Here is a 13,171-nt window from a genome sequence, read left to right as displayed (position 1 = left end):
ATCCGAAAACACACCCGAAGCGACGTCGGTTGCGACCTGCTTCTAGGGTTGGATGCCCGATTGAGAGTCCTGAAAAGGCCTGAAACAGGCCTGGTTGTATCTAAATAGGGTCATAGCCTACCGAAAGAAGCGAACTGGGGCTGGAGTCGTCCGGATGCCAGAGTCAGCATTTTGGATATCGACGAAGGCGAAGCATGAGCGTGTGGCATCTTGCCGAGGCGATCACGTGCCATGCATGGAACCATGACAAGTCCAAGGTGGCCATCTGCCCCAACACGAATGAGATCTGGATCTACTCCAACTGCCATGCGCCCGACGTGGCCCAGTGGCGCAAGGAAGCCATCCTCACCGAGGTAGACATGGCCCGCCTCCTGCATCCAGCCTCACGCCACCGTAGCACGACATGGTCGTGAGCGGCCTCGACTGGTCGCCGGTCCACGACATGATTGTCTCGTGCTCGCACGACCGGTCGGCCTTTGTGTGGACTTACAACCCGTCCGAGCGCAAGTGGAAGCCGTCGCTGGTCGTCTTGCGCATCACGCGCGCGGCCATCAACGTCAAGTGGAGTCCCGATGGTACGTCTCGCGCCTCATATATCTGCGTCGCCCATGCGTCCAATGCGCAGGTAAGAAGTTTGCCGTCGGGAGTGGTGCCAAGTGCGTGTCCGTGTGCTACTACCAAGCGCTCGACAACTGGTGGATTTCCAAGATGATCAAGAAGCACAAGTCGACGTACGATCGTCTTAGCTTTATTGCATGCTGGGTGCTTATGTATATGCTAGCGTCGTCGACTTGGACTGGCACCCCAACAGCCAGCTCCTCGTGACGGCGAGTACGGACATGAAGTGCCGTGTCTTTGGGGCGTACATCGCCGACGTCGACGCCGCGCCGGACGCCGGCCCGTTCCCGGCCATGGCGCCCTTTGGCGAGCCCATGGCAGAATTCGACAATGCCAACGCGTGGGTCAACGCGGCGGCGTGGTCGACGCACGGCGACCGCCTCGCGTTTGCGGGCCACGGGTCGTCGATCCACTTCGTGCATTTCGGCCAGCCCGGCGAGGTCCCGACGCTACAGGTACGACATCACTGCTTGTCTTACCTCTTATTCCGTCTTATTGCCGTTGCTTTAGTCGATTCGCTTTCCCCATCTCCCGCTCACGCGTCTGCTCTTCCTCTCGAACGATGCGGTCGTTGGCTGCGGCTACGATTTCAACTTGCTGCTCTTCACGATGGACCGCAACGGGTACTGGTCGTTCTCGGAGTTTCTCGACAAAAAGTCGGCGACGCCTGCCAAGGCCGCGCTCGGCGGCGGTGGCTTCAACAGCAGTACGCCGATGCTTATGAGGCATGGCAGATCTGAGGATGCATGATGCGCTAGTGCGGCAGCAGTGGGAAAGCAAGGTGTCCCGCGGCCAGTCGGCGGACGCAACGTCGGGCGACAAGGGCGCGCTCTGGACGTACGCAATCACCTTCATTTTTCGCCAAACTCGAGCACTCTGTGTAGGAAGCACGAAGCCACAGTCACGTGCCTGCAGCCGTTTGCTCGGTCGAGCAACGGCTCGATCACCGAGCTGACGTCGTCCGGTACAACGTATCCGTCTCGACGAGCCTCGCGTATGAAACGTGTGTTGCTGTAGGTCTCGACGGCCGCATCGTCTTGTGGAAGCTCTCCTCGTTGAGCTTGGACATGGCCAAGCTGCGCCTTTAAAGCACAAGCTCCTCGCTAGCAGCTCGACCGACTAGAGCTTGCGGTGCGAATGTCTTCTCAACACGCATGCGCCGAGCGCATTGTACTACGTGTCTTGTGTCTTTGCGGCCAGTGCTTCGCCATGGCGCGCTTGCATCGAGGGGCGTGTTCGTCCGTGCCCAGCACCAAGCTCGGCGCTCGCCCCCCGGTGGTCTGGGCAACTTACATGATAGCTGCATGGTCGCTTGGCGTTGTCACTTGTGTGTCTACAGTTGACGAGACGCCTTGAGCTGCCACTTGGCGCCCTGTGATTGGCGCCATACCGTAATCATGGCACATATGCTTGGGTCGCCTCGTCCTTGCCAACGCTATCGGCCTTTGAGAAGGACTTGGTGTCCTACCTCATATCTCTGCCATCGCCCGAGGCTATGCTATTCACCAGCTACCAATTACTAGTATGTATGCGCTGGACCAGTGGCACGACGTCATCGGCGTCCGATGCTCGCGTCGCTGACGTTGCCGTTCTTCAAAACCTCTCAAACTCGATTCTTGAAGCCTGCCCCTTCGTAATATACCACACAGCTGCTGTCAAATTGCAGTTCGAATTTGGCGAAAAGACGACGAATGGCGGGCGTCGTCTTCCTCACGTACGGCGTCCTGAGCCTCTGCGTCGTGGGCTTTGTCGCAGTCTTTTATGGCTCATACTACCTCTCCAACAAGTACTTGGCCGTCTTCCGCGCCTTTTCCGAGGTCCAGAAGGGCGAATGGTGCTCTCGGTACGCGCGTCCAAAGATTTTTGTATATTGTCGCTCACGACGGGCGTGCTAGGATCAACTCGACGATCCACTCGACCGTCATTTGCGCCGGTCTCCTCTACAGCTTTAGCCAGCAGGAATGGGACGCACACTTGATGCCGATCCACAGCCTCGACCTCGCGATCGGTCTCTTTTCGTTTTGTACGTCTTAGCTTCTTCTTATTGATCCTGGTGCTCATATGAGAACCTGTAGCGATCGCGTACTTTCTCTTCGACTTGTACGTCGTGTACGCGTGGAAGATTGAGCACTACAAAGTGTTTGTTGCCCACCACATCATTGCCATGTACGTCCTTCTGTAGATAGCCCGTCTCATGTTATCGGCGTAGGATCCCGTATGTGCTCTACAACTTTTACGGCGGGTGCACGATGAACACATACCTTTTGAGCATGTATCTCCTCGTCGAGATTTGCATTCCGCCCATGAACCTCGCGACGATCCTCGACCTTCTCGGGTACAAGGAGACGGCGGTATACATTGGCCTCTTCTATGTCGCGTACATTGCGTGGTTCTTTGCACGCGTGTGCCTCCCGCTCTACACGCTCTACGTCATGTGGGCCGACTTTATTCCGGGCACGGACTGGAGTTCGTTCCGCGTTTTCCTCTGCACGGCGCCGCCACTGCTCTGCGGCCATGTCATTTCCGTCTTTTGCATTGGGTGCTTTGTCACGATGATCACGCCCGACGTCATTGCGCGCTGGCAACCACCGAGTGAAGACGCCCAAAAAAAAACGCCGATGGCGCAGCAACACGCGTCGGCCAAGAACTACGGGGCCCTCGAAGCGGTCTAGATGCGCTTGGGTCGCCCGACGCCGTCGCCATCGTGTAGCCCATTCGCTGCCATTTCATTTGCTGTGACCACGTTGTTGACGTCGCACGCCAATGTATTTCATCCTCGACTATGCACCTTTAAGCATGCAATACAAGCTCGCTTCGACGATCAAATGGCTGGTGCAAGCGGCGTATCAGAAGGACGATCATGATGCAAGTAGGCTGGCTGCATGGCCACGGCCGCGTGGAGTAGAGTTGGCCAGTGCATGGATGGCCGGTAACGTCAGCAGCGTCCAAGGTTATCGATGGAGCACGTAAAGCTTACTCTATTGTAGTTTACTATCGTAGTCATCGCATACCTGTATGAATGATGCGGGTGTCGACGGCTGCGCGCGCCCTTGCATCATCGGCGGCAAGTGATGTCATGCTGGAGGCGGGAGCTTCCGTAAGCAGCGGTCCGGCCGTCCCATGCGCGTCATCCCGCTGCAGTCGCTTTGATTGGCGCGATCGTGTCACATCCTGATCATTCATTGGGTATATTCGAACGTTGCTGCTGATTGGTCCGTTCAACGTCCCACGGACACGCCACTCGGTACTTGGATGCTTCTGGCGCACAACTGAAGCGTCGAGATCGCCGCCACCTGTCGCCGGCCGCCACCGCTACTACTCGCCCGATGCTGCCTCTTCCGACGTGCATGCAGTGGGCCAACATGGCCTGGCTCCTGCGCAAGATCAAGTTCTACGTGGTCATCAACAGCTTCATCTGCACGATCGCGGCCGCCACGTACTGGCTCGCAGCGCAGGCCACAGAGACGTCGCTGCTCTCGGTGCTCGGCCTCCGGTACCTCGGCGTCGTTGTGCGCATCTTTGGCGTCCTCGCCTGGTTCCAGTGGATCTCGTCGTTCAAGGACGTCATCCACGGCGAGAAGCGGTCGGCGCCGTCGTCAGCTCAAAACATGGTCATCCTCGCGCGCATCTTTTGCATTGTCGTGCCCACCGAAGTGGTCTCGGCGTCGATTGGCATCTACTTCAATCCATCGAGCGACGCAGACTACTGGAGCTACCTCGAGGCGTACGTGTACTTTATTCCCAAGTCGCTCGTGCTCGAAGTCATTTTCGACTTGTTTCATTATGCCGCCCACTACATCTGCCACATCGTGCCGAGCTTGTACAAGCACGTGCACAAGCGCCACCACTTGCACTTGCACCCGACACCGCTCTCGACGTACGAGCAAGACGGCGTCGACTTGGTCTTGACCAACGTTTTGCCCATGACGCTCGCATTTCTCTTGGGCCCGAGCGTCTCGCCGACGCAGCTCCAGCTCGTGCTCGCATACAAGACGTACGTCGAGATCGCGGGCCACTCGGGGCTCGACATCAAAGGCTTTTCGTTTCCGCAGATGCCGCTCTTGTCGTCGTCAAGTATTTGCCTCCGCGTGCACGACCACGATCTGCACCATACGCACCCCAACTACAACTTTGCCAAGCGCTTCAGTCTCTGGGACAAGCTCTTCAAGACGTTCAAAGCGCCGACGACCGTATCCGCCGCCGCATACTAGAGAGAACATTTACGATGACCTGTATTTGTAGTAGTGGAGTACTAGTAGACTAGATAAGCAATGAAGGATTTAGGCCAGCAGCAAAAATGTGCCGTCCAATGCAGCAGACCGACGCAGTGACGGCTCAAATCTCTCCTGCCGCTTGCCTTAGACCCTAGCAGGGTCGAGCGTTGAGTGCTCTTGTGCTATCTCGGTCAAGCGACACCTTGAGATGCTGAAGTCTCTGGCTGGTTTGCGTCGAAGAGGTACACTGCATGCAAAGCCTTGGTGCATGGAACAGAACACGCATTTCCCGAGCCACCTCGTCGTTTTAGCTCACTGAATGCGACCAAAAGACTCGATGGATCCATAAAGAGACGGGTAAGTCACACGTCCAGGCGAGAGGCGCGTTGCTCCACGAGGGTCAATCTGTGGACAAGGGCGCGTCATCGCAACGCCGCATGTGACGGGCTCGAAACCGCTGTGCCTATTGTTAGCACAGTGGATGACAGTTCGCTTTGGGGATGCATGCGTCCATGGAGCTGCCGTCGATAACGAGCCACAAAAAGATGTTGAGCATGAGCGCGATACCTCTTCAACTGGAGCCGCTCGGGTACAAGCCCAAGCAAGGCGCGGGGACGGTCGACCGCTTGCAGCAGGTGCGTCGCGCCACCATGTCTCCGGATCGACGAAGCCGCCTAGTTTGACCCGCAGCTTTCGCCCCCCAAGTACAAGCTCGAGAAGCTCTCGGCGCCATCGCCCGTCAAGGACAAGGTATTGCCGTGTGGCAAGATATGTGCGCCGAGAGCGTACGTGTAGGAGCCCGATGCGATGGTGTGTCGAAAGCAGCATCTGCAAGCGATCGCACCCAGCAGCGCGCAGCTCGAGAAGTCGGTCCGACACTCGAGCCACGGCTTCCACCATGTCGACGCAAGCGACGAAAGCTCGCAGTCCAAAGACGCGCTGCGAACGACAATGCCACATTTGCAGCATTTGCCCCACGACTAGAGGCGCTGGATTATTCGTGTACATAGGAACGTAGACTACCCTAGTCGTACAAGCGCGCTCGCTTGTACGGCTGTTTCTCTTCATCCTCGTCTTCTTCGTCGGCCTCGTCTTCGTCGTCGTCGTCGCTGCTGCTTACATTGGCCTCGCTATTGCTCTCCGAGTCGGACGATGCGCTGGCGTCATCTGCGACTTTGGCGGTGGCTGCGGGCTTGACCACGAACTGCGCTGTCGCATGCTGCGCCGTCATTTCCTTGGCCTTGGTCACAAAGAGTTCATGGTTTTGCTTGAAGAGATCCGTCTAGAACATGCAACTCGCCGTCAGTAGTAAACAGCATCGTGTAAGCCTACGATCTCGGGCATCAAGCCATCGTCCGGGTTGGGCTCGGCCATCAAGAGGCGGATCGTTGTCAAAAGCGTCGAGAGGTTCACCGAGGGCATCCACGAGCCCTAGAGACCATCATGTTCCTGCGAGTTGTCCGCTAGTTCTACCTTGGGCTGCATCTTGAGCGTGTCCAAGCAAATGCGGCCGCCATTGTCGATATTGGGGTGGAAAATCGGCGTCGTAAAATGGACCTTGGGCGGCTCGAACGGGTAGCTACACAGTTTGCCCTAACTTGCCGATGGTCGCGCAGTACGTGGCGCACCGCTCCGGGACCTTGATCTCGAGGAGGAAGACGCCATTCTCATACGGCGTTCCTTCCGGTCCTTGGATCTCTACATCGAAGAAGGTATCGGATGTGTCCTGCCATCAGGACCCTCGTACGGGCTTGAAGGTCGTCGAGCTTGTCGTCTACCGACCAGGCGCAGATGCCTAGCATGCAGCCATGAGCGCATCATCCTGCGCATGGAGGTAGCATGGTCTTCCGTCGCATGTCGGGGTAGTACCATGGGGCGGGTCCGTCTCGAGCATCTCGAGCTCCTTCCGCATGCGCGATCGCATTGCCGCCATCTTTCCGTTGGAATTTGGATGGACTTTTGTCCAATCCGCGCGCACCAGAAGCCTAAAGCAAGAGGCTCGTATCCTTAGGCACACATCGACTGTGACAACTTATATAAATCATTTGACACAGGTTCGACTTCGTCCAACATGCAAAAACCATCGATTAGGTATCAAGACGGAGAGCCCACTCTTGTAGGTAGATCGACCTCCCATGCAGGGACCTCAATGAAAAGCAAGCGCTAAAAACCCTCTTGCCCTTGCGGTGCATATTACGATTTAGTGCGTCAATGATAACAAAAAACAGTGGAGATAAGCGGATTTATCATTACTACTCTACCACAACTCTATATTTTGTGACTCTCGTGGGTCAATGTATACAAGGTCTTATAGTGTAGCGGTTATCACGTCTCCTTGACGTGGAGAAGGTCCCCGGTTCAAGTCCGGGTAAGACCATACTTTTTCCTATCCAGTGCGTGAAATATTTTAAAGACATATCGAATAGTTTTGGCAAGGGTCAATAAACTGATTGTTAACTCTTGGCTGAGACTTCCAACGTGATTTTTAGCTGTCACCTCGGTACAGGCTCTTGCTGGTCGAAAGCAAGGGTACTAGTACATGAGTGGCCATATCGAAAGCCAACGATCGAGGCCGCGAATTATTCGACTGTACATGTATTATATAATTAAAATGCTGATGGTGGTGGTGATGGTTTCTAAAAACAATGGCGCGACCTAAGGAATACCTTGCACCGTCGAGCTGACCATGAACCTAGGTGTACTAATCGTATGCTGATTGGTCGTGCTCTACCCCATCAGCCAATCCGAATACGCGAAAGGACACCATTGAATAGCGCGTGGTCATTCGTGGTCTTCTCGTTGTCATCCACATCATGAAGCTCGTAGTGCCGGTTGCGCTCTTCGCCCTCGGCGCGATCTCTGCCATTGCGGCCCAACGCTTTCTGCAATCGCCATCGCCACCAGCGACCAAGCCGTCGGCCCGCGACCTCCCGGCGACCGCCCCGTCGTCGTCGTCAGGCCAGGTCTTGACCAACGAGCAATTCTCGCGCATCAATTCGTTCTTTGGCGACGAAGGCTTTGCCAAGATTCAAGATGCCTTTGTGATTGTGATCGGTCTTGGCGGCGTCGGGTCGCACGCTGCTCACATGCTCGCGCGGTCCGGCGTCAAGAAGCTCCGCCTCATCGACTTCGACAACGTGACACTCTCGTCGCTCAACCGACACGCTGTCGCGACGCGCGCAGACGTTGGCTTGTCCAAGGCTGCTGTGCTCAAAAAGCACTTGCACGAAATCGTGCCGCAATGCGAGGTCGAGGCGGTGCCTCTCATGTTTGAGGCCGACGTCGCCGACGAGCTGCTCGCGGGTACGATGTCTTTGTCGCACTTGCATGTATATTTGCTCACAACGAATAACCTATGCAGGCAACCCGACGTACGTCTTGGATTGCATTGATGACGTGACGACCAAGACTGCTCTTTTGGTCGCGGCGAGCACGAAGGGCCTCAAGGTGATCACGGCGACCGGCGCCGGCGGCAAGGCTGACCCGACGCGCATTCACATTGGCTCGCTGCAGGACGCTGTGCGTACGTATTTGGCGTTGCTGACACATTGTGCTTGAAATAACGACTAGGCGATCCGTTGGCGTCCAAGATTCGCTACTTTCTCAAGAAGAAGGGTATCGACGCGTCGACCGTCACGACGGTCTACTCGAGCGAAAAGACGATTGCGAAGCTCTTGCCGCTCGATGCCGAGCAGGCCGCGGACCCCGGTGCGTTTGGCAACGTCGAGAACATGCGCATCCGCGTCATCCCGGTGCTTGGCACGATGCCGGCGATGTTTGGCCAGTCGATGGCGGCTTTCGTCTTGACCGACATGGCCGGGCTTCCCATCAAGTACACTCCCTATTGTCCTCTCGCTTCTGATTTGTTCTGTCTAGTCCCGAAAACATGCCCAAGCTCGGTCGCGAGCAACGCAACAAGTTTTACCAGCAGCTTCAACAGCGTGAGAAGAACCTCGGGTTTTCCCAAAAGATTGCCGTCGACAAGGTACACGACAATATTGTTGACACACATGTCTCATGGATCGAGTAGGATGATATGGACTTTCTGTACCAAGAAGTGTGGAAGGCCCGCAGCTCCGTGAGCGGCATTCGCTGCGGCGGCGTCGACCGCACGTACATGACGCGGTGGCGCAAGGACCAGCCTCTCTCGCCGGGCAACATTGTCATTTTGACCACGAAGGAGCTCAAGCAAATGGACGACCACGGCATCGAGTCCTTTGGCGACGACGTAGTCGCTCGCATTGACGCCAACCTGGCGTCGTTCGGACCCTGGGAAGTTTAACAAGAGACAATTAGAGCAGCGAACAATGCGTTCCACGTTACAGCGCCTTTTCAGCCTCGTACTCGGCTTGGGTCATCCAGCTGCGGTGGAGCCAAAGGCCACGCGACGGCACGGACGGACCTGGCTCGATCTGGCCGTCAAGAACTTGCGTCATCAGCTCCGGACCGGCGCGCCCTTCGCCGACACTGCGCAAGGTGCCAACGATGCGCCGCACCATGTGCCGAAGAAAGCCGTTGCCTGTAATCTCGATGCACACGACGAAATTCTCGTCGAGAGAGTCGGGGTCCTGTGGCAATATGGGGCCCGTGCCTGATCGCGTCAAGTCGAGCGAAAAGTCGACATGTCTAGTCAAGGGGTAGGTCTTCTCAAATACCAAAAAACGATTGTGTACCGACGCGGCACGACCTTGCACTCGACAATGGTCCGGAGCGTGTTCATATCGACAAAATGGTCCTTCTGAAGCCCCATGGAAAACGTGCGGAAATCATGCGTGCCCGTAATGAGGCTACTCAAATCTGAGGCGACAACGTCAGCGTGCGATAACACCAACCTCAAGGCGTCGCGCAGCTTGGGCAAGTCGAGACGCTTTCCGATGAACCACGAGTACGGCGACGATTCGTGGACAGGTCGCTTGCCTTGCTGGATGTAGTAGACGTACTTCTTCAACTTGGACTTGGTGCGGTGCTTGAACGTACTCGGTGGCACGATGGCCAGCGTCTGCGCCAGCACCGCTTCGGGAAGTCTAAATAATGATGATCAATTCCATGTCACTATCAAAGTTGGTCGTACGAGGCGTTGATCTCGCGCAGCATGGCGGCAGGGTCGTGCGCCGGCGACTCGTCCAGAACGAACGTGCAATATTGCTAGCCACGATCGATTCAACTCAAGTGTTGGGACGAGCGTACTCTACCTGGAGAGCGTGCGTGCCCGAGTCGGTCCGGCTCACAGAGGTGACGTTGATGCGGTCGCCTTGCGGACGATAGATCGTCGAGACCGCGTCCTCAATAACGTCCTGGACGCTTAGCATGAGCTTGCCGCCCGTCGCGGACGCTGCCTACGACATCATATGAGCCTGTCCAGAGCGCAAGAAGAAGTATTCGCACTTGTCGCTGCCAGCCCACAAAGGCTGTGCCGTGGTACGACACCATCATAATGAACTTGGTGCGCCCGGGACCCGCCATCGTTGCCAATGATGACAAGCGAATGGGACTGGCACCAGATGGGCTATTTCCACCCAACTTTCGCTCGATGGCCAATTTGGATGCTCATGACGTCCAAGAACCAACGACACTATCGGATATGGTGTGAAGGGAGCACTAAACATTTTATGGCACCGACGGGCACTCGACCGCATGGAGATTGCGGCCATGGGGACGGTAAAGTTGTTGTCGCATGCGACGTGGCGCGTTGAGTGGCGTGCGTTTAGATTCGCGTAGAAAGTGCAATGTCGAAGAACAAAACTGGAAACGGCGCGAGTCGTCGTCCTCTACACTTGTCGTTCTCGACACTCTCGCGCATGGGCATTGTCTGCAGCTCGACCGAGTCGGTCGTCGAGTCCCACGATGTGCGCGCGCCCAAACACTGCCGCACCAAGAATCCTAGTCAGCCACAGCACCGCCGACGGCTTCCGTTGGGGTCGTCCACACTGGTTGAGCTCTGCTTGGACCGCCTCGCGATCGAGGTGGCCTCCGCGCCAGCCTCAGTGGATACTGCGGTACTACCGCCAGAGCTCTTTGGCGCGCTCCTGCGTCGGCTCGTGGCGCACGAAGCCCTGACGGCCGACTTGTTTGCACGGCTTGGCGAGTCGCTCCCGTTGGGCACGCGCGTCGACCTCACCGATTGCGCTGACGTCGACACGGGCTGGCTGCAAGCTCTTGCGCCTTCTATTACAGCGTCGCTGATGCACATCGACTTGACGCGCTGCACTGGCGTCGAGACGCTGGGCCGCGAGCCGCTCGCTGCGCTCCGCGTCGCCAAGCTGAGCCACTGCAAGAACATGTCACCGTTGGCACTGCACCCACTCTCCAATGCGACGCACTTGTCTGTGCTGCATCTCGCTGGATGTGCTCTCTTGCGCAACGAATCACTCGGGCACCTCTTGTCGTGCACGCAACTGACCGACTTGGACCTGGTAATTGAAATGGATACCCCGCTCTCTCGGGCATTCATCGTGATTAGTCCCAATGCCCCTCGATCTCCGATACAGGTTTGTTTGCTTTGCCACCGAGTCTACGACGACTCAACTTGAGTCAGTGCTCTGGTATCTCGGACAGAGGCGTGCTTGCGGTCGTGACAGGCCTGGCTTCGCTCCTTTCCCTAAACCTTGGGCTGTGCAACATCACGTACTCTTGCTCGTCAATAAATCGTCGGTTCACTTAGCCTGAGCTTGAAACTAGAAACGGCGCCTTAGCCATGCTTGCTGTCCATGCGCATCAGCTACAGCACTTGGTGCTCTCAGGCTGTCGCGCTGTCGACCAAGCCGGCGTCAATCTACTCGACTCGCTTTCAGAGCTCGTTTCGTTTGAAGCTAGTCAGTGTCGCCTTGTTCAGAGTCCCCACCGCGCGTGGGCTAGCTTGACATTCCTCGACTTGTCCACCTCGGGCGTGAACGATACGGGGTTGGCGGTGCGGTTTGCATGGCTCCTACCCTCTTACCCTCAGCTGTCTTGCGTAGGTCACCGCGTCGCTGGAGACGCTCACATCCCTCGATGTCTCGCAAAGCCAGGCAACTGCTACGTCCGCGCTCAGAGCCAATGACCAACGCACTCATTCAAAATCGGTGTAGTTCATTCCGATGCCTGCGATCGCTCTCTCGCCTGCGGTACTTCAAGGCCGCGCGCACCAAGCTCAACGATGCGACTTTTCAAGTCCTCTGCGAGCACTTGACGTCCCTCGAAGAGCTCCACGTGGCGCACACCGACGTCTCGGACATGGGCGCACGAGGTCTACCCCATCTCAAGCACCTCACAAGCTTGGTGCTGAGCACAGAAGGCGTCACGTACCACAGCTTGTCGTCCGTGGGCTCGCTTCATCAGCTCACGAGCTTGGCCCTCTTTGGTGCAAGGTACGCGGTGCATGGGTTTTGGGCACACACGATTCTCGGCGCGTAGCATCGCCGACCGAGGTCTCGAGTACCTCGCATGTTTGCAGAGTCTGCGTCGCCTCGTGCTCTGCAGCGGCTACCTCACGGACCGCGGTGCCGGCATGCTTGCGTCCTCAGCGCCGCACTTGACGGAGCTCAATGTGAGCCACAACAAGTTGTGCTCTCCAAACCACCAGACTTTGTCATGAACGAAATTGCCAATGGTATAGGGAGTTGCGGGACGCTGGTTTGAAATGCTTGGCGCAGCTGCGACAGCTCAAAACGTTGAATGTGTCCAACACGAGCATCGACGCCGCGTCGCTTGTTCATCTTCAGCGTACACTACCTTTTCTCAAACCCAATCGGCCCACGGCAACGACTGGTACTAGCCCTGCAGCACTTGGAAACACTGCTCGCATACGGTCTCGTGCTCACTCGAAAAGAATTTGCCGCTTTCAAAGGTGCGTCTTCCTTTCGACTAGAATTGTATTGCGACGTGTGGGGGACTTTCATGATTGCACGATAGACGCCATGCCCAGTCTGTGCTTGTTCCGTTGCAGTCACTGACGCTTAACCCTTCAACGCCCAACTTTTTAAGACTACGGATCGTCCGTATATAAGGCCCCGTCGTTTCGGGCAGTGTCTTTTTCGAGCGTTCTCCTCCCCGTGACAAAAGTACAGCCCGTAGCTACTACTAGTAGAAGCGTTTGCGGCCAACTAATAGCGCTGTGTGGTCGCAAACTAACCTGTAAAGTTGATTGCTCCGCTGATGCCCACGCCGTAGATCGCTGGTATATTGACAAGGAAATAAATCCAGCAACGGATCTTCCGTGGCAACCCGCATGGTGTATGCAAATTTGATGCGGTGATGCGCCGACGTCGCCTTGCATGTTATTTCTCGAGTGCCCAAGAATGCAGATCCATCAAACAGCATCGATGGTCGAGGCGTCGCGACGTCGACGCTACGTCGTGGTA

General features: G+C 56.5%; 8 protein-coding genes and 1 non-coding gene across 10 annotated transcripts; 7 read left to right on the top strand and 2 right to left on the bottom strand.

Moving 5' to 3' along the window:
- The first annotated feature begins 182 nt into the window (after window positions 1-182).
- Window positions 183-1,773, top strand: SDRG_02605 (hypothetical protein). The gene is made up of 8 exons (XM_008608201.1): window positions 183-353; window positions 398-575; window positions 626-731; window positions 782-1,073; window positions 1,129-1,324; window positions 1,377-1,455; window positions 1,503-1,582; window positions 1,636-1,773. Exons 1-8 carry the CDS (start codon window positions 195-197, stop codon window positions 1,704-1,706), a joined length of 1,161 nt encoding a protein of 386 aa, XP_008606423.1. The 5' UTR covers window positions 183-194; the 3' UTR covers window positions 1,707-1,773.
- A 400-nt stretch (window positions 1,774-2,173) lies between these two features.
- SDRG_02604 (hypothetical protein) lies at window positions 2,174-3,480 on the top strand. Its single transcript, XM_008608200.1, has 4 exons — window positions 2,174-2,461; window positions 2,514-2,641; window positions 2,694-2,784; window positions 2,828-3,480. Exons 1-4 carry the CDS (start codon window positions 2,310-2,312, stop codon window positions 3,288-3,290), a joined length of 834 nt encoding a protein of 277 aa, XP_008606422.1. The 5' UTR covers window positions 2,174-2,309; the 3' UTR covers window positions 3,291-3,480.
- Window positions 3,481-3,868: 388 nt separating this feature from the next.
- SDRG_02603 (hypothetical protein) lies at window positions 3,869-4,979 on the top strand. The gene has a single exon (XM_008608199.1). The coding sequence runs from the start codon at window positions 3,945-3,947 to the stop codon at window positions 4,827-4,829; it is 885 nt and encodes a 294-aa protein (XP_008606421.1). The 5' UTR covers window positions 3,869-3,944; the 3' UTR covers window positions 4,830-4,979.
- Window positions 4,980-5,332: 353 nt separating this feature from the next.
- Window positions 5,333-5,816, top strand: SDRG_02602 (hypothetical protein; the record flags this gene model as incomplete). The annotated part of the gene is made up of 3 exons (XM_008608198.1): window positions 5,333-5,467; window positions 5,511-5,582; window positions 5,628-5,816. The coding sequence occupies 3 exons, from the start codon at window positions 5,333-5,335 to the stop codon at window positions 5,814-5,816; spliced, it is 396 nt and encodes a 131-aa protein (XP_008606420.1).
- Window positions 5,775-6,783, bottom strand: SDRG_02601 (hypothetical protein). Its single transcript, XM_008608197.1, has 6 exons — window positions 6,702-6,783; window positions 6,580-6,627; window positions 6,461-6,530; window positions 6,306-6,411; window positions 6,165-6,263; window positions 5,775-6,114 (listed from the first exon to the last, which is right to left on the bottom strand). The coding sequence occupies exons 1-6, from the start codon at window positions 6,763-6,765 to the stop codon at window positions 5,857-5,859; spliced, it is 645 nt and encodes a 214-aa protein (XP_008606419.1). The 5' UTR covers window positions 6,766-6,783; the 3' UTR covers window positions 5,775-5,856.
- A 353-nt stretch (window positions 6,784-7,136) lies between these two features.
- On the top strand, window positions 7,137-7,209 carry SDRG_02600. Its single transcript has one exon. It is a non-coding gene; the product is annotated as a tRNA-Val (tRNA).
- Window positions 7,210-7,645: 436 nt separating this feature from the next.
- SDRG_02599 (hypothetical protein) lies at window positions 7,646-9,114 on the top strand (the record flags this gene model as incomplete). The annotated part of the gene is made up of 5 exons (XM_008608196.1): window positions 7,646-8,135; window positions 8,194-8,355; window positions 8,403-8,664; window positions 8,709-8,817; window positions 8,863-9,114. The coding sequence occupies 5 exons, from the start codon at window positions 7,646-7,648 to the stop codon at window positions 9,112-9,114; spliced, it is 1,275 nt and encodes a 424-aa protein (XP_008606418.1).
- Window positions 9,115-9,124: 10 nt separating this feature from the next.
- SDRG_02598 (hypothetical protein) lies at window positions 9,125-10,369 on the bottom strand. The gene is made up of 6 exons (XM_008608195.1): window positions 10,218-10,369; window positions 10,025-10,168; window positions 9,904-9,977; window positions 9,665-9,856; window positions 9,506-9,619; window positions 9,125-9,458 (listed from the first exon to the last, which is right to left on the bottom strand). Exons 1-6 carry the CDS (start codon window positions 10,293-10,295, stop codon window positions 9,152-9,154), a joined length of 909 nt encoding a protein of 302 aa, XP_008606417.1. The 5' UTR covers window positions 10,296-10,369; the 3' UTR covers window positions 9,125-9,151.
- A 214-nt stretch (window positions 10,370-10,583) lies between these two features.
- Window positions 10,584-13,031, top strand: SDRG_02597. 2 transcript variants are annotated; one of them, XM_008608193.1, is made up of 9 exons: window positions 10,584-11,245; window positions 11,293-11,456; window positions 11,511-11,739; window positions 11,789-11,850; window positions 11,900-12,178; window positions 12,225-12,371; window positions 12,427-12,533; window positions 12,586-12,657; window positions 12,723-13,031. In XM_008608193.1, the coding sequence occupies exons 1-9, from the start codon at window positions 10,631-10,633 to the stop codon at window positions 12,761-12,763; spliced, it is 1,716 nt and encodes a 571-aa protein (XP_008606415.1). In that variant the 5' UTR covers window positions 10,584-10,630; the 3' UTR covers window positions 12,764-13,031. The 2 variants fall into 2 exon arrangements, with proteins under 2 accessions (XP_008606415.1, XP_008606416.1); XM_008608194.1 differs by having other exon boundaries at window positions 11,511-11,850; window positions 12,427-12,657.
- The last annotated feature ends 140 nt before the right edge of the window (window positions 13,032-13,171 follow it).

The sequence above is a fragment of the Saprolegnia diclina genome (genome assembly GCF_000281045.1).
Source record: "Saprolegnia diclina VS20 unplaced genomic scaffold supercont1.6, whole genome shotgun sequence".
NCBI classification, from domain to species: domain Eukaryota; phylum Oomycota; class Saprolegniomycetes; order Saprolegniales; family Saprolegniaceae; genus Saprolegnia; species Saprolegnia diclina.
Note: the sequence above shows the minus strand (reverse complement) of the source record. Positions and strands in the feature narration are given on the sequence as shown.